Here is a 22,246-nt window from a genome sequence, read left to right as displayed (position 1 = left end):
AGATATATGGTCATATCCCTCCACTGCGCTGCATAATAAGCGACGTTCTGATTTACTGTATTTGTGTATAAGTTTTCGGATCGAGATTGCTGTAGAATCCCTTGCGGAATCAGAATATCTATAAATTCGTGTTTCAGCCTTCTTTCTGCATCTCTCCCCGGCTTTGGTATTATTTCAGTTTCTAGGAGTCACCTGTTTTTGCGGAGCAGATTGCTGGCTTGAAGCTGCCGGTTTTTGACCTGTCACTTGTCACTCAAGAGCTGCTGATGGCCCATGACGTGACTCAGGCCCGGATGCACTAAACTCACCATGCGTCTAACGATCCTCTCTAAACCAGCTAAACCCAGTGGCATATTGAGGGTGAGAGGCACCCGGGGTGGTGGATCCTACCCCCCCCCCCCCAACACGCCTGCTCACCCCTACTCTGTACCTCTTTTAACTTTCCTGGCGTGAGCAGCATTACAAACTGGCTATCAGCGTTGGCTCACCCTCTGACATCTCGTCCTATGCGCAGGACCCGGAATTGATGTCAGAGGGAGAGCTGATGCTGGCAGGAGCAAGAGGCTGGAGTTGCTGTTCGCACCTTTGAAGAGTCAGAGGTACAGTGGTGGGGAGAAGTGAAGGTGAGTGGGAGTGGGAAGCGGGGGGGGGGAGCGGAGGAAGGGTGGTGGCACGCGGGGTGTACTGCTCCCCTGCCCCCTTACTATGCCACTGGCTGAACTGGTTTAGCATCAACCTTATTTTACCAACCGATGTTAACAATGGCTCATCACTGGCTTTTCTGTGCATTCATTGCAGTCTCTGACGCTGCCGTCATTAGTATTAAAATGAGGCCATTAATATTAAATCAAATACCCTAATAGATGCCTCGGAAACCAAGACTCCTCTCCTCATGAAGATCACGGCCACCTAAACCCCCCCCCCCCCCCCCGTGAAGATCGTCAGCAGGAGTGATGCCCACCCCCTCCTGCCTTGGCCACCCAGACCCCCCACCTTTAAATTACAGAGTGACAGGAGGGATGGCCAATGTTCTTTCCTGCTACCAGGTGGCCCCCTACAGCCCCCCCAAACCGAAGAACCAACCCCCCTGTGCTGCAAAACCCCCATGCCAGGACCCTCCCTTCCTCACCCCTGTACTTAAAAAAAAAAAAAAAAAAAAAAATCAGCAGGAGGGGTGCCCACTCCCTCCTGCCTCAGCCACTTGAGCCCCTGGCTCCCCCCCCCATTCCTTATATGAAGAAAACAACAGGAAGGATGCCAAGTTCCTCCTACTGGCAGGCTTGCTTCTCCAAAATGGCAGGCCTTTCCAGTGCATCCTGGGATGCACAGGGAGGGATTTAAGGTCCAGATTGCTTCAAATGCTTAAGGGAAGAGGCCTTAGTTGTCTAAGCCAAACAGAGCCTTAGATTCCTCCCTGTACATCCCAGGCTATACCAGATAGGGGGCCTAAGGCCCTGACTGGCAGATGCCCCCTGGGAGAGGCCTTAAGCATCTGAGCCAATCAGGACCTTAGGCCCCTGCCAGGTGCATTTGGGATGCACTAGGAGGAGCAAGGCCCTGATTGGCTCAGACACCTAAGACCCCTTCGCTTAGGCATTTGAACCAGTCAGGGCCATAAGCTCCTCCCTGTTCATTCAAGGATGCACTGGGAAGGGGAAGACCTGCCATTTTAAAGAGGTGGGCCAGCCAGCAGGCGGCATTGGGCATCCTTCGTGCTGTTTTCTTTCTATAAGGCACAGGTATAGGGGTGGGTGGCCAAGACATGAGGGAGTGGGCATCTCTCCTACTGCTCTGTAATTTAAAGGTGGGGGGAGGAGGTTTCCCTCCTGCCAATTTTAAAAAATATATGTTTTTAAGTTCGGGGCTGTTTGTGTGTGTGGTGGAGTGGTCAGATATCCTGTGTGTGTAACACATGCACAATATATGTGCCCAATTAAAAAAGAAATGTCTTCATGCCCCAAGCAGCTGAGCAGAGGCTGCTTCGGGGCTTCTGCCATTCAGCTGTTTGAATTTCCCCTGCTGGCTCTGCGCAGGTGTCAGTCAATTTCCTAATGACTGATTGGATGGGATTCTGGCAGATCTCAGTGAAACTCATTTGCATGCAAAATCACTTCAATATCAATTGCTGGTTTGAAATGGCTGGCCCCACAACGACCCACCGGATTTAAACAATGGTTTTAGCGCATCCAGTTTTCAGTATCGGGGAGAAAGCTGGAGTGCTACTCATGGAAACGGTTTATGTGTAGGTGAGCAGCATTCGTTTTGGCTTTACTTTAGGGCCGAAAGGATTAAACTTTTAGGGGAGAAACGTACTACGCTTTTGGCTAGCTGAATGGTCAGCATTGAGGAATAGCTTGGCTTCTTATTACAGAATTAGTCCCTAAATATTTTCTACATTTCTGGAAACATCAATCGCTCCTCCTAAACTTACTTGCTCCACTTCATCACTGACGCTGAAACCGTGGATTGAAGACAAAGTTTTATTTTATTTTTCTTTCCAGCTTATGATTTATCTTTAATCTTATCTATTGTTTTGTCTTTTGTCTTTGTTTTGTTCTATTTCTATCATTTAAATTTCTCCAGAATTCTACTGTTCAACGGCTCCCCCTTCTGCTTCTATTCCTTTCTCTCCTCTCTTCAATGCTGTCTTGTTAAAATGTTTATTTTATTTTTATTTTTCCTCTAACTCTACTTTTCACTTCTCTATTACCCTCCAGGTACTTTAGTTAGATTGTGAGCCTTCGGGACAGTAAGGGAATTTTCCAAGTACCTTTCTTATTTCTAATCTTAATGTATATTTTCTGTAAACCGCTTAGAACCTAACGGATGTAGCGGTATATAAGAAATAAATTACATTACATTAGATTACATGGACCATTTGGCCTTCATCTGCCATCATGTTTCTAGGTTTCTATAACCATAAAGCTCTATGACATCACAATGCAGGCAAAGAGCCTTAGCCAATGGGAAGAAGATATGCAAATGTTAAGAGCCTTAGCCAATAGGGAGAGGAGGAGATAGTGGATGCTGCAGAATTCTACTGTTCAACGGCTCCCCCTTCTGCTTCTATTCCTTTCTCTCCTCTCTTCTACCTTCCAAAGTATTTAGATCAATGCTGTCTTGTTAAAATGTTTATTTTATTTTTATTTTTCCTCTAACTCTACTTTTCACTTCTCTATTACCCTCCAGGTACTTTAGTTAGATTGTGAGCCTTCGGGACAGTAAGGGAATTTTCCAAGTACCTTTCTTATTTCTAATCTTAATGTATATTTTCTGTAAACCGCTTAGAACCTAACGGATGTAGCGGTATATAAGAAATAAATTACATTACATTACATTACATTTCCTTACCTGTTTTGCTGGTGGTGGGGAAGGTGTTATTTTGAAGTCAGTGTAATAAGCCATGCATTAGAACAATTATAGTGAACTAACACATTCACACAATGTGGAGGAAAGAAGAGCAGCAACACCATCCTCACACCGCATCAGATCTCTACTCCTGGTGGGAAGCCCCACCCATCTCCCTCGCTGGCAAGCTCCTGCCTTTTTCAGCCCTTTATAGGGCCCAGACCAACCGCCGCTCTCCAGCTACATACGGTGTGGGGGAAAGAGGAGCAACAACATCATCCCCTATGCCTCACTGGAGCTCTACTCCTGCCAGGAAGCCTCTCCCACCTCCCTCGCTGGCAAGCTTCTGCCTTCTTTGGCCCTTTATAGGGCTTCCCAGAAGTCAGGCCTCTCCCGCTGGTGGACCACGCCAAAGGGCCTTTTGTGTGGACCAAGAGATGAGCAAGTATATGATACAACTGTAGAAAAGAGATGGCTTTTTAAAGACCTTAATTCTACCACAGTAGTGACTGCTAGAAAGGACTGCTTGAAGTATAATATTTTAAAGTTATCTGTTACTACAGAATCTATTATAGATCCTATAATCATATAGAGCTTGCACTGTTATTGAATTAACTTTGAAGCAAGTATTAGAAGTACACCTGGTTATATTATAAGAGATACAACTGGTATAGCTTTAGGAGCATTTTTGTTTTTTTAAGAAATCTGTGTACTGAAATTTTCAAGAAACAACAACAATCATTCACAATACAGAGTCAACAGATATAGTAAACTGAACATCAATACACTGACCTGTACTCCCAAGCTAGCTCCCACCCCTCTCCTATCCCCAGAGCTCTAGGAGCATTTAAAGGAGATTCAAACCAGGGGTTCTGTAATCCAAACCTTTCTGCTATAGTCCTTCATCTCTACACTACCTTTTAACACCAATGTCCTGAATTCTACTCTCTTGTGGCTGGGCAGCAACTCTCCTTGCCAACTTGTATCCCTCCAGTTATAACAGGTCAGGGCAGATATGGTGACCTTAGTTACCTCCCCGGCAGCAAACCCCCTAGCACACAGACACCACCAACTTAGGCCTATACCTACTACCCCCCAGTGGCGTACCAAGGGAGGGGCGGGGGGTGAGGTCCGCCCCGGGTGCCAGCCCTGAAGGGGTGCTCCCGGCCTTGCCATTCAGTCCCCCCCACCCCCAAAGGACCGCTCGCCCCACTGACCTTCCTGCACCACCTGTGAAGCAGCCTGCAGCAGGATCGCAACGTCAGCGATCCCTGAGCTGCTTGGGCGCTGCTTCCTGCGCCGCGGTCCCGCCCCTCCTCTGACATCAGAGGAGGGGCGGGACCGCGGCACAGGAAACAGCGCCTAAGCAGCGCAGGGATCGCTGACGTCGCGATCCTGCTACGGGCTGCTTCACAGGTGGTGCAGGAAGGTCAGTGGGGTGAGCGGTGCTTCGGGGTGGGGCGGGGCATCAGGCCTTCAGGGTGGGGCGGGCGGGCAGGCAGGCAGGCTTTCAAGGGGGAGGGGGGGTGACAGGCAGGCCTTCAAGGGGGGGGACAGGCAGGCCTTCAAGGGGGGGATAAAAGGCCTTCAAGGGGGGGAAAGGCAGGCAGGCCTTCAAGGGGGGGACAGGCCTTCGTGGGGGGTGCAGACCTTCAAGGGGGCGCAGGCCTTCAAGGGGGGGAAAGGCAGGCAGGCCTTCAAGGGGGGGACAGGCCTACAAGGGGGTGGGACAGGCCTTCAAGGGGGGGGACAGGCCTTCGGGGGGGTGCAGGCCTTCAAGGGGGGGACAGGCCTTCAAGGGGGGTGCAGGCCTTCGGGGGGGTGCAGACCTTCAAGGGGGGACAGGCCTTCAAGGGGGGGACAGGCTACAAGGGGGTGGGACAGGCCTTCGGGGGGGTGCAGGCCTTAGGGGGGTGCAGACCTTCAAGGGGGGGACAGGCCTACAAGGGGGTGGGACAGGCCTTCAAGGGGGGTGCAGGCCTTCGGGGGGTGCAGGCCTTCAAGGGGGGGACAGGCCTACAAGGGGGTGGGACAGGCTACAAGGGGGTGGGACAGGCCTTCGGGGGGGTGCAGGCCTTAGGGGGGTGCAGACCTTCAAGGGGGGGACAGGCCTACAAGGAGGTGGGACAGGCCTTTGGGGGGGACCCTGGTTTAGAAATACACGGAGGGAAGGGGGTGTTCAAAGAGATGTGCATATGCCAAACTTTGGGGGGGGGGAAGAAATAATGGGTCTGAAAATAGAGGAGAGGGGGAGAGATGATGGACCATGGGATTTAGGGAGGGAAGGAACAGAAAGGGAGAGAAATTGGACACAAGGGATGGTGTGGAGGAGGGATAGATATACTGGATAGGAGGGTAATTGGGAAAAGAAAGGAGGGAGAGATGCTGGATGAAAGGGTAGTTAAGAAAAGGTGGATCTGTGGAGGGAGATGAAAAAAAGGAAAGATACCAGACTTCCTGGGGAGGGGAGGGAAGGGAAATGGAAAGGGAGGACAGAGTTGGCAGATGGATGGTTAGCATGAAGAAAGAAGGAGACCCTGGCAAGCAAGTTATCAGAAGAAAACCAGATTTGAAATATAACCAGACAACAAAAGGTAGAAAAATTAATTTTATTTTCTGTTTTGTGATTATAATATGTCAGATTTGAAATGTGTATCCTGCCAGAGCTGGTGTTGGACTGCAAACGTGAGCTAGGATTTAACAGAGAGAGGGAAAGTCCTTTTTGTTTCTTTATTTTATTTACACCACAGCGCCAGTGTGGTTAGGAGAAGCCAAAGGGGGTGAAAAAGCTATAAAACCCACCAGGAGTTTTGAAAAAAATCACCCTACTGGGCAGGAAAATCGAATTGAAAAACCAATTCAATAGGCTGAATCGAATCGAAATTTTTTTTCCTGAATCTGGCAGCATTAGTTTGCGTTACTGTCTTAGACTTTAGGACCTGGGATTGGGGAGAGATGGCATCCTCAGTACTTTATAATGCAAGTCAAACGAGGATTTGGTCAGACTTTTGAAGGGTCTGCAGAAAAAAAATATTGTATAGGCCGGGGACATGAGACTGCAGGAAATGGGAACTTTTCTTCCTTCTATTTTTGTGAATGGAAAGGCTGAGGATGTCAGAGAGTTCAGTTAAAATATGTGCTTTATAAGAAAATATAATAATGTGTTTTATAAAGTTTATAGCATAGCTGGCATACCCAGTGAGGTGTTCCTAGTGGTGGCGGTGGCAGCAGCGTGTCAATGTGTTGAGAGGAAGAGGTGGTCTGGGAAATTCTGCTGAGAAAACTCCGGGCCCATTTCCACCTCCCAGTTAGTCCACTCCACTCAACTGGTTCACACACTGAGTGGGTCTTTGGGTGTTGTTTTGGGATCTCTTCCAGTGGTTTATCAGTATCTCCTTCTGGTCCAAGGAAGGAAACTTTGTTATCCTTAGCATTGACCTACAGAATATGTTTGTAACAGCGCTGCTTGTGTGGCATTAGGCTATGTAGTGATCGAAAGAAAAAAACAGACCTTTGCACATTTTTGCACTATATGGTGGGTGTATGAGGAGATTCACATTTCCTGCACAGCTAAGTCCATGTGAAGTTACCTTGTGCTGTATTTGACATCTAGCAAAGTTTCTGTTTGAAAGGAAAGATCTAAACTTAAAAATGAAGTGGCCAGAAGTTATGGTAAAAGCAGATAGTGTAGTTGGTTTTAAGAAAGATTTGGACAAATTCCTGGAGGAAAGTCCATAATCTGTTATTAAGACATGGGGGAAGTGTCTGCTTGCCCTGGATCGATAGCATGGAATGTTGCTACTCTTTGGGTTTTGACCAGGTATTAGTGTCCTGGATTGGCTATCATGAGAATGGGCTACTGAGCATGATGACCCATTGGTCTGACCCAGTTAGGCTATTCTTATGTTATGTTCTCATCTGTAGGGGCCTTTGTTTTCACTTCTTATTTTAATGTATTTTTTTTCTGGGAACTTATCAGCGTTTTTTATAATGGGAACAAAAATGGAAGAGAATTAATATGTGTGGAATGGGGGGGTAACTAATTTCTTCAGCTAAATAATTCAATCCACTTCAAACAGACATAGGAGAGCTCACGCACCATTCACACACCCTCCAACCAAAAACGTCAAAAGAAAAAAACTGTTCGACAACCTCCTAGCCATTCGAGCTGCAACACTCGACCCCCAACTCTACAACCTATTGACCTCGACCACAGACTGCAAAACCTTCAAAAATAAATAAAAACCCTTCTATTCAAAAAACACATAAAACCGAACTAACACAATCAGAACTGTCCCAAGTATCACCTGCAACTACTCCATATGTACTTCTGGTGTCATGACAATTCAGACATAATTTATGTTATGTTATGTTTGGAATATAAGAACATTTTCACTGCCTGTTTCTATTCTGACCATTTATTCCGTTTCATGGTCATTACAAAAAATATTTTTTTACATGGGGGGGAGGTGTCAAAAAATGATGGGCCCCGGGTGCCACATACCCTAGGTACGCCACTGCTACCCCCCTTCACCCAAACCAAAAAGCATCAAATTTGCCCTTGCATGCAAGATCTGTGAATAACAAAGATGCCATTCTAAATGATCTTCTCACAGACAATAACTGGGACATCTTCCTAATCGCCAAAACCTGGCTCAGATACACTGACGGAATCACTCTGGGTATGGATACCAAGCACTGGCTTGCTCATGCACCGACACTAGAGGAAGAGGTGTAGCCACCATCATTAAATCCAACCTCCATCCAAAACTGACAAGTTACAGTTAAATGAATCCAAGACAGAACTTCACTGGATCCACAAAGATCATTGCGTATACCCCCATCCATCCTTTTCCTGGGGCACAAACACCCTTACACCCAGGGATAACGTCCGTAGCCGAGGAGCAACTCTCAACTCTAACTTATCAATGACAGATCATGTATCCAAGCTAGTATAATCCTCCTACTACCTCTGTCAGCTAAAAACCATATGCGCATACTTCTCAGTACCCGAATTTGCCCAACTACTATACGCTTTCATACTATCCCGCATAGACTATTGCAACACACTACTAGTGGGCCTGCTTACCAAAACTCTCTCCTGCCTCCAAAGGGTGCAGAATGCCTCCTGAAAAACATGGGCATCTGTGATCACATTACCCCCACATTAGCTTCCAAGCACTGGCTACCAATTCAAAAGCACTGCACCTTCAAGGCCCTGGTCCTCGCTTTCAAAACCTTCCATGAAACGATTCCGTACTACATGAAAACTAAACTACAAATCTACTTCCCAAAGCGACCACTGAGGTCCCAAGGAGAAAAATGACTAACCATACCTCCCAGCCGCTCCTTCAAAACTGAAACAGCCTGCAAACGCTCCTACTCACATTTCATACCCAGACTATGGCACACCATCCCCCCATCTGTTAGAACACTAGATGGACTTTGGATCTTCAGGAAGGCCGTGAAAACCTTCCTCTTTACAAACCCAGCGCCTTAAGGACATGCACCCAGACATGCCATTCAGAATCAACGCACCTACGCCACCTAATCTCACCAGATGCTGCTTAGTGTATATGTTTTACTGTCATGTCTATATTGCAAATTATGTAAATTATGTCATCTCTGTCCTGTCTCGATTATATTGTGGATGTACTTTGTAACTCATTCTGGGCTCCTTTGGGAGGACGGGTTAAATAATTGAATAAAGAAATAAAAATAAAGAAATCAAATGCCGACATTAAGCGAAACCTGTAAAACAAAATGGCTCCTTTCCCGTAACCAAAAATAAAAGCAGTAAGGTGCAAAACTAGTGCGAAGAAACATAATGTAAGAACATCAGTGAACTGTGCTAGGGGGATCGGAGAATATATCAAACCCCGTAGCAAACTGAGACACCATGTAAAATATGTCAAAGGGCAATGGATCCGTGTGGAGCTATGGATTATAACAACCACAGATCAAATGAAATGAGGAGGAATCAAAAGTGATGTGATGTTATATGTGAGTTCGATGTGAGATGAGTGAAGTGGACAGATTATAAAGTGAAAGGGAGGAGATAGATAACAGATTAAATGTGAAATGTAATGTGTCTGATGAGTGAGAGGTGGAGGGATCTGTGTGGTTCTGAGGTTCTTACGTTATGTTTCTTGGTATCTCACTATTATTTTTTAAGGTGGTTGTATTTTATTGGCAAGTATATTCACAACATTTATTTTATAGCCATGATTTCCACGCTTTTTTCCTTTCTCTTTGTGGTTTTTTGTTTCTCCTGTTGGTCGCCTTTTAGACCTATGCAATCCCAGCGTGACCGTGTTGATCATGCACCTTATTGCTTTTATTTTCGGTTATGGTAAAGGAGCCATTTTGTTTAAGAGGTTTCACCATTTTGGAGTGGTGGGCCTGTAAGCAGGAGGGACTAGGCATCCCTCCTGCTGTCATCCTAATTTAGAGGTATGGGGAGGTTTGGGAGTGAGGAGGGCATCCGGTGGTAGGAGGCAGTGGGCATTCCTCCTGCTGATTTTTGGTAAGGGAGAGAAGGGGTTGGTTCGGGCAGGTCCTGGTGGGGTGGGAGTCAGTTCTGCTAAGGGGGGGGGGTGTTCATGGCAGCAGGAGGGAGTGGGCATCCCTCCTACCGATTTTTATTGAAGTGCAGATGGCACGGAATTATTTTCCACAGTAGCAGGAGGGAATGGGCATATTGTAGGCCATAGATCTTTCAGGATTTTTTCAAGAGCGTCCTCTGTGACCTAGTTGAATAAGTTCCATGTGGCTGTGCATGGTGGGGGAGAGGGAGTGTTTCCTTCATTAGTTGGTGGAAGCTGTGATGGGACTGTCTGTAGGTTTTGATGGAGATTTTTTAATTTTGTTGCCAAAATATGTAGCAAAATCATTGCTAGCTAGTTGTGGCTGTGAGGACTGGTTCTGTTGTGAGGTTTGCAGTAGGCTGTTTAATATTTTAACTGTTGCTTGGTTGAATTTGCAGCTTATTTAATGTGTGTGTATTGCATACAGATTTTCTAACGTTCGTACTAAAATCAAGTGCTCCTAAGTGAATTTGCAGTGTCAGGTTTGGATTTTTCTAAAATTTGTGCTGAAAAAAAAAATTAGGTGAAATGGGTTGTGTACAAATTTGGTTTTGGTCTTTTCAATTTAAGAAAAATTTGAAAAGAACCAGTTAGATGAACATGGTAGCAGCACTTGGGGCCAGGTTCTATAAACTGTGCCTAGGTTAGGTGTCCTAATCGTGGATGCCTAACTAACCCCCCCCCCCCCTATTTTTACAAAACCGTAGTGTGATTTTTAGTGCCGGCTGTGGCGGTATCAGCTCCGATGCTCAATATAATTCCTATGAGTGTCAGAGCTGTTACCGCCATTGCCAGCGCTAAAAACTGTGCTACGGTTTTGTAAAAGGGGGGTGGTGGGTTAATTCCATGCGCAACCCAAATTGATTTAACAAGCTTAATTGGTGTGGTAATTGACCATGCCATTGATCTTTAATTGAAAATTAAAAGCAATCAATTAAAAGTTATGAGTGCAATTCCGCATGGCCCCTAGTGACACCTAAGTCGAGACACCCTCTGATGCCAACCTAAAAAGTAGGCATAGTTAGGGGTGGAAAATCGGCATGGTAGATGTAGGTGTGGCTAGACATCTGAGATAGGCGCCTGTAAATTAGGACAGGTAAAACTTAGCCTAATGTGCCAGTTCCTACCTCTAGGATGCCTAGCAAAGCCTAAGTTTGCTTAGGCGCCACTAGGCATGATTCTATAAAGGACATCTAGTGGTCGATTGTCAACCACTCGGACTGATGCCTAAAAGGCGCGGTTAGGTGCCATCAGTAGTGTAGTGAGGCTGGGAGGCACCTGGGGCGGTGGCGCCCCCTGCCCTCCTCTCTTCCCCACCACCCGCTCCTTCTGCGCCTCCAAGCCACCATCGCGCTGTCCTTTCCCACCTACATACCTCTAAATCTTCGCCAGCATGAGCAACTTCTCCACCTGCTGCTCACGCTGGCTTTTCCTCTGAAGTCACTTCTTGGCCCCGTAACCCGGAAGTGATTTCAGAGGGAGCCAGGCCTGCGTGAGCAACAGGTTAGAGTAGTAGCACTGGTAAAGATTTTACAGAGATATGGGGGTGGGAGTGGGGGTGGGGGGGTGAGGGCAGGCACAATCATGGCTTGGTGGGGTGGAGAGGTGCCAGTGCCCCCATCGAGATGACACACAGGGCAGTCCGCCCCCCCCCCCCTTACTTCACCACTGTGTGCCATTTTTAGAATCTGGCCCTCAGAGCATTCAGGGCCTGGAGCGAGTGAGTCTTAGCCTTTACTGAAGAGTGACATCTACTGGCTGGATTCTGAGGGAGCTGTGGGTTCTGCCTCGCAATAAATATTGTCACTGTGCTAGCTGGAAGGTTTGAAGGGGATGAAACCCCCTAGGCCCCTAGGTCAATGATTTTGTTCTTCTTCCATAAATGAATGGGAATAATTGGGATGGTGAATGTTTCAGATGGGCTGAAAACCTGAGGAAGCAACTCTGGACCAAACAGAAGAATTCTAGTAATTCAAATCCACATAAGGGAAAGCTGCATATTTGTAGATTTTCGTATGATGAATAATGTAAGTTAAAAGTAATCTTAATGCGCCTGTACGCAGGTCATTCTTGCACACTAAATACCATTTTTACCACTGGGGTAAAATGACCGATTTTTCTGTTTTCTGTATTAATGGCCATGTGCTAATTTTCCCATTTTGTAGATGGTAGGGATTCTTGTATTAAACCTGGGCTAATCAGTTAGTATGTGGCATGTCCATGCTCTAACTGATGAGGAGTGGCGCTCGCTGGCTGGTAGGGGGCGCTATAAAGTGGCAATGGCATGGATAGTGTGCAAGATGTGTTTGTGGAGTATTTTGTGGATGCTTTTTGTATGGGTGGGGGGAGAGATGAGATAGGAGAGATACTGAGGAGCCGCAGAGCAAATATACTCGTAGGTCAGTAAGAGGAGTTTGAACTGTATTCAGAAATGGATATCATTGCCCCTTACTTTTTCCACACTGATATTCGGGGATGAACTTGGACATTTAGGGCTCTCTGATGATGCCAACAATTTACTTCATTTGTTGCTATTGATAGCTATTAAAATTATCCTATCTAATTGGAAGAATTTAGCTAAAGCGGAACATGGTATCTGGTGGAATTCAGTATGTTTAATAGCTAAATTTGAACGTGTAGCTCCTGAACGCTCTCATGCACTTGGCCGTTTTAACAAAATGTGGTCTCCGCTGTTGAAGTTCTCTATATTGCCTTATCAAACTACTGATTAATTAACCTAGGTCTCTGATCAAATACTTGTGTCACTTTACCTTCCTTCTTTCAGCTGCTTTTCTTACTGCTACTTGTTGTCTGTTCTTTTCCAATGACATCCAGTTTGGACTACCAGAGTTATTGTTACTCTCATGGCTCTTTGCTATATTATTTTTCTAGTGTCTATTGGGGATTAATGAGTCATGTTTCTCTTTCTGTACATTTTTATTCCCTTTTCCCTTTCCCTTTTTTTTTCTTGTTCTTTGATCTTCGGATGTAATGGAGTTACAACGTGTCTATCAATTACATTTGTATTATGCATCCTTTGATCTTGTACACTTCTTTGCTTTCTTATAAAACCCAATAAAACTTTTGAACTGAAAAAAAAAGAAATGGATAGGGAGCCAATAAAGTGACTTAAGGCGATGAGTAATGTGGGCATAGTGGCATTGATGGAATATGAGGTGGGCAGCAGAGTTCTGAACGGATTGAAAGGGAGAGAGATAATTTAGCAGAAGGTCAGTGAGAAGCAGGTTGCAGTAGTCTAGGTGAGAGGTTATGAGGATTTAGATGAGGGTCTTGGCAGAAAAGAAGGATCTGATTTTAGCAATACACCCAAAGAGGTGATTTAAGCGGCCAGTTAAATTGCGTTGAACATCGACCCTGTGGTATTCAGGTTCTTCGAGTACGTTTATTTTCCTTTAAGGTCCTTTAACTTGCCTTTTTCTGTATAAGTATTGTTTGCTTGATTTTATACATTGAATTTACATAAATGAGATTTTAAAAATCCAAGTGGCCAGCAGAAGTTGGAGTAGTCATTTGCGTTGCCCCTGCCTAGTTAGATACAAGCATATGTGTTAGTTAAGGCCACGCCCAATAGAAGCGTACGGAAAAGTTGGTGAATAAAAATCTGAATATGGATGTAGCCAAGGCTAGAAAAACACACTACAGATTAATATTAAGAAAAAGTACAATAATATTCTCTTTATGTATTTTGCTATTAAGCCAGACCATAGAGGAAATCAGGTATACATAATACATACATAGAGGTATTAATGACTCCATCTTGGGTTTCTGTCTTTCTTTGTTCTCTCTGATTTTTCCCACCTTGAGCCTCATGGCTCTAATTAATACCAGATTTCTAAATTTGGCTTGTGGAAGATATAGGGTTTCACATTTTTGAATACAGATAGTTATATGTATCTTATGAATGAAATATGTGTCTTGGTATGAGTGAATGGGATCCCATGAGTGATTATGTGTGTGAATGTATATTAAACATGAGAATTGGCTCTGAAAAACATATTTTATATATTTTAAACCTGAAGAACCTTTAAGGGAGCCTAAGAGGCAACATCTGGAAATAGAGCCAGAGACATTGTACTAGTCTTTGAGAGGTTCAGAGCAGGAAGGTCAGCTAGTTTGACCTCTAGCATAGGAGGGAGGGGGAGTAGGTTTTTCCTCCTTCTGTGCTGACAGGGACACGAACTTATCAGCAGATGCTGAAAAGAAATGCAGGCTGGCTTTAACTGTTTGATTTAAGTTTTGAGAATGACAAAAAGTGTATTGGATATATTATAATGGTTTAAACTAAACCTTAAGTTTGTATACCGCATCATCTCCATAAAGATAGAGCTGGACACCACATACCGGTTTATGCATATTTAGAAATTAATGTGAACAAAAATATGATTTGTGAAACTTTTATCTATGTCAAAAGGAATGTTCTTTGTTCAAACCTAAGGACAGCCTCTATTAGCCGATTGGCTGACAAGTGTGATGTCATACTGGATAGAAAATATATATTGGTGAGCAACGAATTATAGGTGGGGATTTTTTGCTTTCAGAGCCAGATTTTGGCCTCTATAAAGACCCCCCTGATGACACAAATAATCTTTTGATAATTGTCATGGAAATTAATAAACCAAATAATCTTTGTGGGAACATTTTGTGTCATGTGCCATTATTCTTGTACACTTTGCACACCTAAGAGCAAACCTGGTTGCTCACTGATTAATTAAAAACATGCCTACTCTCTGCCCCCCAGACTCACCCCAGTGCTAAAAAATAAATGGCATTTTTTAGCACATGGGTAGCACACGCATATCCAAAATTTACCACAGGACACCTTGGTGCGTCCCACGGTAAGCCTTTTTTTTCTGCGGTAAGCATGTGTCAGTGCTTACTGCAGCTTTGTAAAAGAGCACCTAAGAATTTTTAAATGCTATATTTCAATTTCATATGTCTTTAAACATTATGTTCATCCCCCTTTTTTTTTTTTTTTTTACAAAGTTGTGCTAGCAGCTGCAGTGTGGCAACAGCATCGAAGCCCATTAATTCCTAATGGGCTTTGGTGCGATTACCATGGTCCACCACAGTAATAGGCTTTGTAAAGGGGGAGGGGGGGTAAGTTTTAGGGGTTCATTGGGTTTCTCCCCTAACTTTAGAACATAGCTCCTGTGGAATGAATTATCAGGTGTATTTAGGGCTACCTCTGGAAAACAGATAGTCTAATTACAAATGTTGCATTGAATTTTGATTTTAGTGTGATGGCACCTAATTGGGTACATGACATTGCACGATTAATGGCAAACGAGTTGGAGCGTTTCATCCACAAGGATTATGCGGAAGAGATTCGGGGCATTTCTGCAACTTTAAGAGTCAATGTCGGTGATGCATTTCTCCTTAACCTGTGCTATGAAGCCTCCATGTAAGTAGCTAATTTCTGTTTGAGGAAAAGAATAAAAGTTTAATTTTTTTTTAAGAGGAAAATTTTTTTGATGCTGCAATCTGATTGCAGAGCTTCTGTTCTGCACCATATCAGTTTAACTTAACCTTAATACATCAGAGAGCAAAGAGAGTAGATCTTGGGGTGAGCCGATATATGCTTTTCCTACATAGCATGTAATGTATAAATTCTTTGAAGAAATAATTTTAATGCAGACCCAGCTGTATTTCCTCTAATACACATTTCTTTTAAAATGTACAATTCTGTATCGCCTGGTAGACTGGTATATTCCTTACGAATGGGCTATATGCCTCACTGCTACCAGCAGGTGGAGACTGAGAACAAACTTGTATACCAGGATAGCTTCCCCCCTAGCAATCCAGTATGTCTCAGTCTCCATAGCAGGTGGTAAAACTAATTCGGCTCCTCTTTTAGTACTATTGGAATTTTGTTTTGGACTCCTGGGTTCCCCTTTTATCCCGAATAGAGCTTGGACAGGTCCTGTTTGGGGATCCGTCCGCCATCGGGGGTGTTAAACCCGGCGGGTCTCGTGCTGGGTCTCTTCCCCCCACCTTCCTTCACCTCCTCATGTTTTTGTAGAGGTACCTCAGCCGGCGGCGTGACCCCCTGGTTGATCAGCCCTCCAGCTTTGAGAGCCATGGAGTCTGTTCTCTTTAAGTTAAAAAAAAAATTTTAAAATCCTGAGGTGTGCCAGTCTAAAGGGCTCATTTCCCTTTAAAACTGCCTTTTTTTCTCTGTTTTCTCAACTAACCAGCACTTTTCCTTGCAGCTAAGGTGCTTTTCGGCACAATGAGCACTTTTTAGAGGAAAAAATGCTCATTGTGCTTCAGATGCGAGGTACTTGCAGCCAGCCTGTGCAAGCGTTGTGCAGGCCGGAGCAGTGGGGTAGTCTCGTTTGCAGCGGATGCCAGCGGCCAGGGCACCCTGCCGCATTTACCTCGCGAGTCGGCTTCAGATTGCGGGGAAGCCAGGGCATCTGGTGGCGGATCCTCTTCCTCTGCTCTCTTGGATGATCTTCTGACTCAGATTCCCATTCCAGTGTTTGATTCGGGTCCCTTCTGTCTTACTGCTTGGCTCTTGAAAGGGGTCGCCTAGGCAAGAAGGGGTATTCAGATAAAGTGATCTCGACTCTCTTGGGGTCCCGGAGGCTTTATATCTCTCAGGCGTATGTGAGGGGTTTGGCATCTATTTGAGGAATGGTGTAATGCATGTGGAGTGGTCTCTTTTCACGCTTCCCTGCCTAACATCTTAGAGTTCTTGCAGGATGTTCCTGGACAGGGGATTGGCTTAGTCTTCTCTCCGGGTTCAGCTTGCGGCCTTGTCAGCCTTTCGTGGGTTGTTGAAAGGTCAGCGTTTGACTGCCATTCCTGATGTGATTCGCTTCTTGCAGGCAGCCAAATTGCTCAAGCCTCCCATATGACCCTCTGTTCCATCTTGGGATCTGAAATTGATTCTGTCAGTTCTAGTGCGCCAACCGTTTGAACCATTGGGCGACTGTTCTATGAAGAACCTTACTCTTAAAGCGGTCTTCTTGGTGGCCATTACTTCTGCTAGATGTATTTCTGAGCTTCAGGCTTTCTCTTGTAAGGCTCCCTTCTTGGAGTTTTCTAGGGAGCAGGTTGTCTTGAGGCCTGTTCCTTCCTTTCTGCCAAAGGTAGTTTCCCCTTTTCATGTCAATCCGACAGTGGTCCTTCCGGTGTTGGGTAGCCGTGAGGGCTCTTCTGAGCAGAGACAGTTGCGCAAGTTGGATGTCAGTCGGGTCCTTCGCTCTTATGTGCAGAGGACCCAGAAGATTAGGAAATCAGATCATCTCTTTGTCCTTCTAGTGGGTCCTCGTAAGGGGGGATGGAGTTTCTAAGGCTACTATTGCGCGCTGGATCAAGGAGACTATTGCTTCCACTTATCTTCTTAAGCAGAAGCCTGTTCTAGAATTTCTCAAGGCTCATTCCACTAGAGGTCAGGCAGCTTCTTGTGCTGAGTCTTCTCTAGTTCTTCCAGTGGATATTTGCAAGGCTGCAGTTTGGTCTTCTCTGCATTCCTTTGTCAGACACTACTGTGTGGATGTTCAAGCGTGTTGGGACGCAGTATTCGGTGAATGTGTTCTGGTGTCGTCCCTTTGGGGGTCTCACCCTTAATGGGTACTGCTTTGGTACGTCCCATTCGTAAGGACTATACTAGTGTACCAGGTGATACAGAAGGAGAAATTAGGTTCTTACCTGTTAATTTTCTTTCTGTTAGCCTGTAGACTGGTATAGTCCCCCACCCTATCTGTTTTTGTGCGCTGATTGTGGCAGCGGTTTTGCTCGTGTGAAGATTTTGTGTTTTCTGCAGGTTGTAGTATTTTTCTAGGGCCGGAGAGAAGTAAGAACAGCGGCTATGGCTCAGCTGATGAGCTGTGGGGATGTTTTCTATACCAAGATTAAGTTATACACATGTTCCAACAGTAGTTTATAAGTGTTTGTTGTTTTTACACTCCTGTTCGGAGTGTGTTTTACTGTTTTCAGTTGAAGTCTTTCCTAGGTTCTGCTTGGCTATTCGGCATACTGGATTGCTAGGGGGGAAGCTATCCTGATATACAAGTTTATTCTCAGTCTCCACCTGCTGGTAGCAGTGAGGCATATAAACTATTCATAAGGACTATACAAGTCTAAAGGCTAACAGAAAAAAAATGAGCAGGTAAGAACCTAATTTCTCCTTATTTTTTGGTATTGCTTAGGTTGTAATGTATGACTATGTGCATTTATGTTAAAAGGGAAGTTTGGGTATGTAAATTACACAATCTCTAATTCTTTCAAAAACACAGGGAGAAATATCTTAATCTAGGAGAAAGATATTGCCCAAAACTTTTTGATGTCCTCTTTTCCTTTTTCCATTAGGGGATGTGGAAATAAATTCTGTACCCTTCAGCACTTTGGGCCAGATTCGATAAACGGCACCATTGTCAGTCGCCTAAAACATGGTTGCCTATCACGTGTCAATCATGCAACAGCGCTGTTTCTAGAATCACGGCTTTATGAAAGATCGGCGCCAGAAATCTAGGCCATGGTTTTAAAGGCCTACATTTCTGGAGCCTACCTTCATGTGAATCGCGGATATGGAGGCGCTTTATGAATCCTAATGCCACTTCTGACATTAGCCACACCTATAATGGCATTAGGCATTGTAAAGCGCCTCCATAGCTATGATGAAGGTGCTGTTTTTCTAGGTGCTGGTAGGTGCCTACAATTTTTTTAAATGATTTTAAACATGTTTAAATGGTTTTTTCTACTTAAGTTAAATACCTAACTTAAGGTACCGTTTACAGAATATGGGCCTCTGTGTCAATTAGTGGACTTTTTCACAGGGATACATTTTAGTAAAGAAACTGCCTTTACAGAGCTGCCAAGGGTGACTAGTTCTCAAGTGGGAAATATGTCATTGTATGTCCTCTCCAGCCCCTGCCTCATCCTTTACATTGCTGTTTTCAGATGGCATTTTCAATGGATGATCTCATGTATTTTAAATCAACAGAGAATGCTCCAGTTTGCATATTTTGAACTTCTGTTGCAAAGAAATAGGATTCCATACTATAGCTGTTCCTTCCCTCTTGTTGCAAACTTTGCAGAAGGGTATCATTCAAATTTTCTAACTTTTCCCCTTCTGCACTGGAGAACAGCTCCTTCTTCGGTTTTTCTTTCTTCAAGCGAACTCAGGTGTGTTCTGATCTGCTTTGCTTTCTTTTCCTATTTTTGGATATTTTTGCCGTCGGTTTTCTATTTTTCTTTATGACTTCAGTACTCAGAGGTCCCCTTCTTGGATTTACTCCAACGGGAAAGGATGCAGTCCCATGTGGGTGGACTGCTGCTCACAGGCCAATCTCACACCAAGTACCTGTGGAGTCAGTCTGCTTGTGTTCCTTCAGGAACTTGGGGTCCGTTCCCTTGGGAGCTTGCTCACCTGCTGATTTATCAGAGGCTTGAGCGCAAGCTGAGTGGCCCCTCTATAATATACCTTTGGGTATCAGGCAGCCGACTGCAAAGTTTCTTCCCTCCCGATGTGTTGCGTGGATTTTTTGGGGTTGGAGTCCGTAGTTGGGGTTCGCCTGACCGGCAGCTGGGAGATTTCCAGTGGTGAACTTATTTTTTACAAGCCCTCTCAGCTGCCCATGGGGCTGGGGTAGAGAACATCCAGGCCGACTTTCTCAACAGACAGACTCTAGCTCCGGGGGAGTGATCTCTGTCCTAGACCATAGTTTTTCGCTGGTAAAGTTTCCCGTGCCTCTCCTCCTGTCTTCTGTTTCAGTAGAGTTCGATTGCTTTGGTACTAATTGAAGAGGGAGCTGTTCTCCAGTGCTGAAGGGGAGGAGTTGGAAGATTTGAGTGACACCCTACTGCAAAGTTCATGACTAGGGGAAGGAACAGCTATAGTACAGAATCTTATGTCTTAAAACAGAAAGAAGCTTAATTAGGTAAGAACCCGATCTTACACTCCTTGCTTGTTGGTCATAGTTGTAGTGTCAGTGAGATGCTGTACTGTGTGGTACTGTCCATTCTTGACCAGGAGATGGATTCTTGAAGTGAGAGACTCCCAACCTACCCAGGAGACTTATCAGGTCTATATCAAGTCTGTTAAAAATTTGACTGTTTTCAGATAGTTAATTTTGATGGGGCTGAAGCTCCTTCTGGTAGTTTTGGTCCCAGGAGAGTCAATTTGGGTATCTGCTCATGGAAAGCTACCATTCCCATGTATTCCAGTGAGTGCAGCCCCAGACCCGCCCAGGCTTCACCCTAGAACTGCCCAAGCTCCTCCCCTGAACCCACCCCCCATAATAACAATACTAATTGAATGCAATTTCTTCCATCCATTTTTCATACACATACAATATAATCTTATTAATACATAATGGTAACCACAAAATTTAAAAAACTCAAAACACACTGTACGCAGAGAAAATGTTAATTATCATTTATATTTGGGGTTTATTCAAAGAGGTCAAGGCAGATGACTTTAAAATATGCAATCAGTAACAATTATAGAAAAATAGACAGCAGATGTAAATTCACAAAACTAACACATTTCAATCGCTAAATTGAAAATAAAATGATTTTTCCTACCTTTGTTGTCTGGTGATTTCATGAGTCTCTGGTTGCATTTCCTTCTGACTGTGCATCCAATATTTCTTTCTTTCTGCATCCTGTACACTTCCTCTCCTTCGGACTCCATTCCCTTCCCCAACCAACATCTCTCTCTCTCTGTCCCTCCGTGAGTCCAACTTTTCTTCTTCTCTCCACCATCTTTATTGGCAATATGTCTCTCTCTCACTCACTGTCCATCTGTCTTGAGAGATCCAGGCATCTCTCCCATCCCCTCTACTGCCACATTCAACATTTCTCCCTCTCTCATCCCCCAGATCATGTGCAGCATTTTTCACCACTGCCCACCAGCCCCATGCCCATTTCTACTGTTGCCCCTCTCCAATACCATGCCACATTTCTCCCTCCATCACTGTCCAACATTCTTCACCCTTGCATCCCCTTCAATCTGTCCCTCTCGTCCCTCTCCACCACCATATCCAACATTTCTCCTCTCATCCTTCTCTCCCCATGCATCTCTACCTCTCTCCTCTTTCTCTCTATGCCCAATTTTCCTCTTTCTTCCTTTCCCTCTCACTCACACACTGATGCCCAACAATTCTCCTTTTCTATGCCCTCCCTCCTGCCCCAAGTTAGTGCCCCTTCCTCCTTCCCTTCTGTGTCTCATGTTCATGCCCCTTCCCTTCCTTCTGTGCCCCCTTCCCTTCCATCTTTCCAAAATTAAATTGCACGCCAAGGATCCCTGCTTGCCCCGCTTGCACCCCCCTCTCCTGAAGCTGACCCAACCTGTCCACAGAAGCCGATTCCTGCCTGCCTCGCCTGCCTGCACCCCCTCTCCCGAAGCCGACCCGTCCTGTTCCCAGATGCTGATCCCTTCCTGCCCCGTCCACAGCCCCCTCTCCTGAAGCTGACCCGACCTGTCCACAGAAGCCGATTCCTGCCTGCCTCGCCTGCCTGCACCCCCCCTCTCCTGAAGCCGACCTGTCCCTTCCTGCCCCGCCTGCAGCCCCCTCTCCTGAAGCTGACCCGACCTGTCCACAGAAGCCGATTCCTGCCTGCCTCACTTGCCTGCACCCCCCTCTCCCAAAGCCAAGCTGACCCGTCCCGTCCCCAGAAGCTGATCCCTGCCTGCCTCGCCCGCATCCCCCTCTCCCAAAGCCGACCCAACCTGTCCACAGAAGCTGATCCCTGCCTGCCTCGCTCACACCCATCTCTCATGAATCTGACCCAACCCGTCCACAGAAGCCGATTCCTGCCTGTCTGCACCCCCTCTCCCGAAGCCGACCTGTCCCATCCCCAGCTGATCTCTGCCTTGTACGGTCTGTGTCTGTGTATGGCCGTTTGGAGGAGGATGGGCAGGGGAGGGCTTCAATGGCTGTCAGGGTGTAGATGGGCTGGAGTAAGTCTTAACAGAGATTTCGGCAGTTGGAACCCAAGCACAGTACCGGGTAAAGCTTTGGATTCTCGCCCAGAAATAGCTAAGAAGAAAAAAAAAAAAATTTTAAATTGAATCAGGTTGGGCAGACTGGATGGACCATTCGGGTCTTTATCTGCCGTCATCTACTATGTTACTATGTTACTATGCCTGCCTCACCTGCCTCTCCCAAAGCCGACCCAACCTGTCCACAGAAGCCGATCCCTGCCTGCCTCGCTCGCACCCCCTCTCTTGAATCTGACCCAATTTGTCCACAGAAGCCTATCATGCCTGCCTCGCTCGCACCCCCCTCTCTTGAATCTGACCCAACTCGTCCACAGAAGCCTATCCCTGCCTGCCTCGC

At 45.5% G+C, this 22,246-nt stretch overlaps 1 protein-coding gene across 3 annotated transcripts in view; it reads left to right on the top strand.

Annotated features, from left to right (window-relative positions):
* The window catches only part of NAAA (N-acylethanolamine acid amidase), a 101,957-nt gene that overhangs the window by 533 nt on the left and 79,178 nt on the right, over positions 1-22,246 (top strand). For all 3 annotated transcript variants that reach the window (XM_033939596.1, XM_033939419.1, XM_033939504.1), the window contains exon 2: positions 15,193-15,357. In XM_033939596.1, the coding sequence (XP_033795487.1) occupies positions 15,193-15,357 (165 nt within the window). The remainder of the gene's footprint in view (positions 1-15,192; positions 15,358-22,246) is intronic.

Source organism: Geotrypetes seraphini, chromosome 1 (assembly GCF_902459505.1).
Source record: "Geotrypetes seraphini chromosome 1, aGeoSer1.1, whole genome shotgun sequence".
In the NCBI taxonomy this organism is placed as follows: domain Eukaryota; kingdom Metazoa; phylum Chordata; class Amphibia; order Gymnophiona; family Dermophiidae; genus Geotrypetes; species Geotrypetes seraphini.
This window is presented reverse-complemented; position numbering and strand designations above follow the sequence as displayed.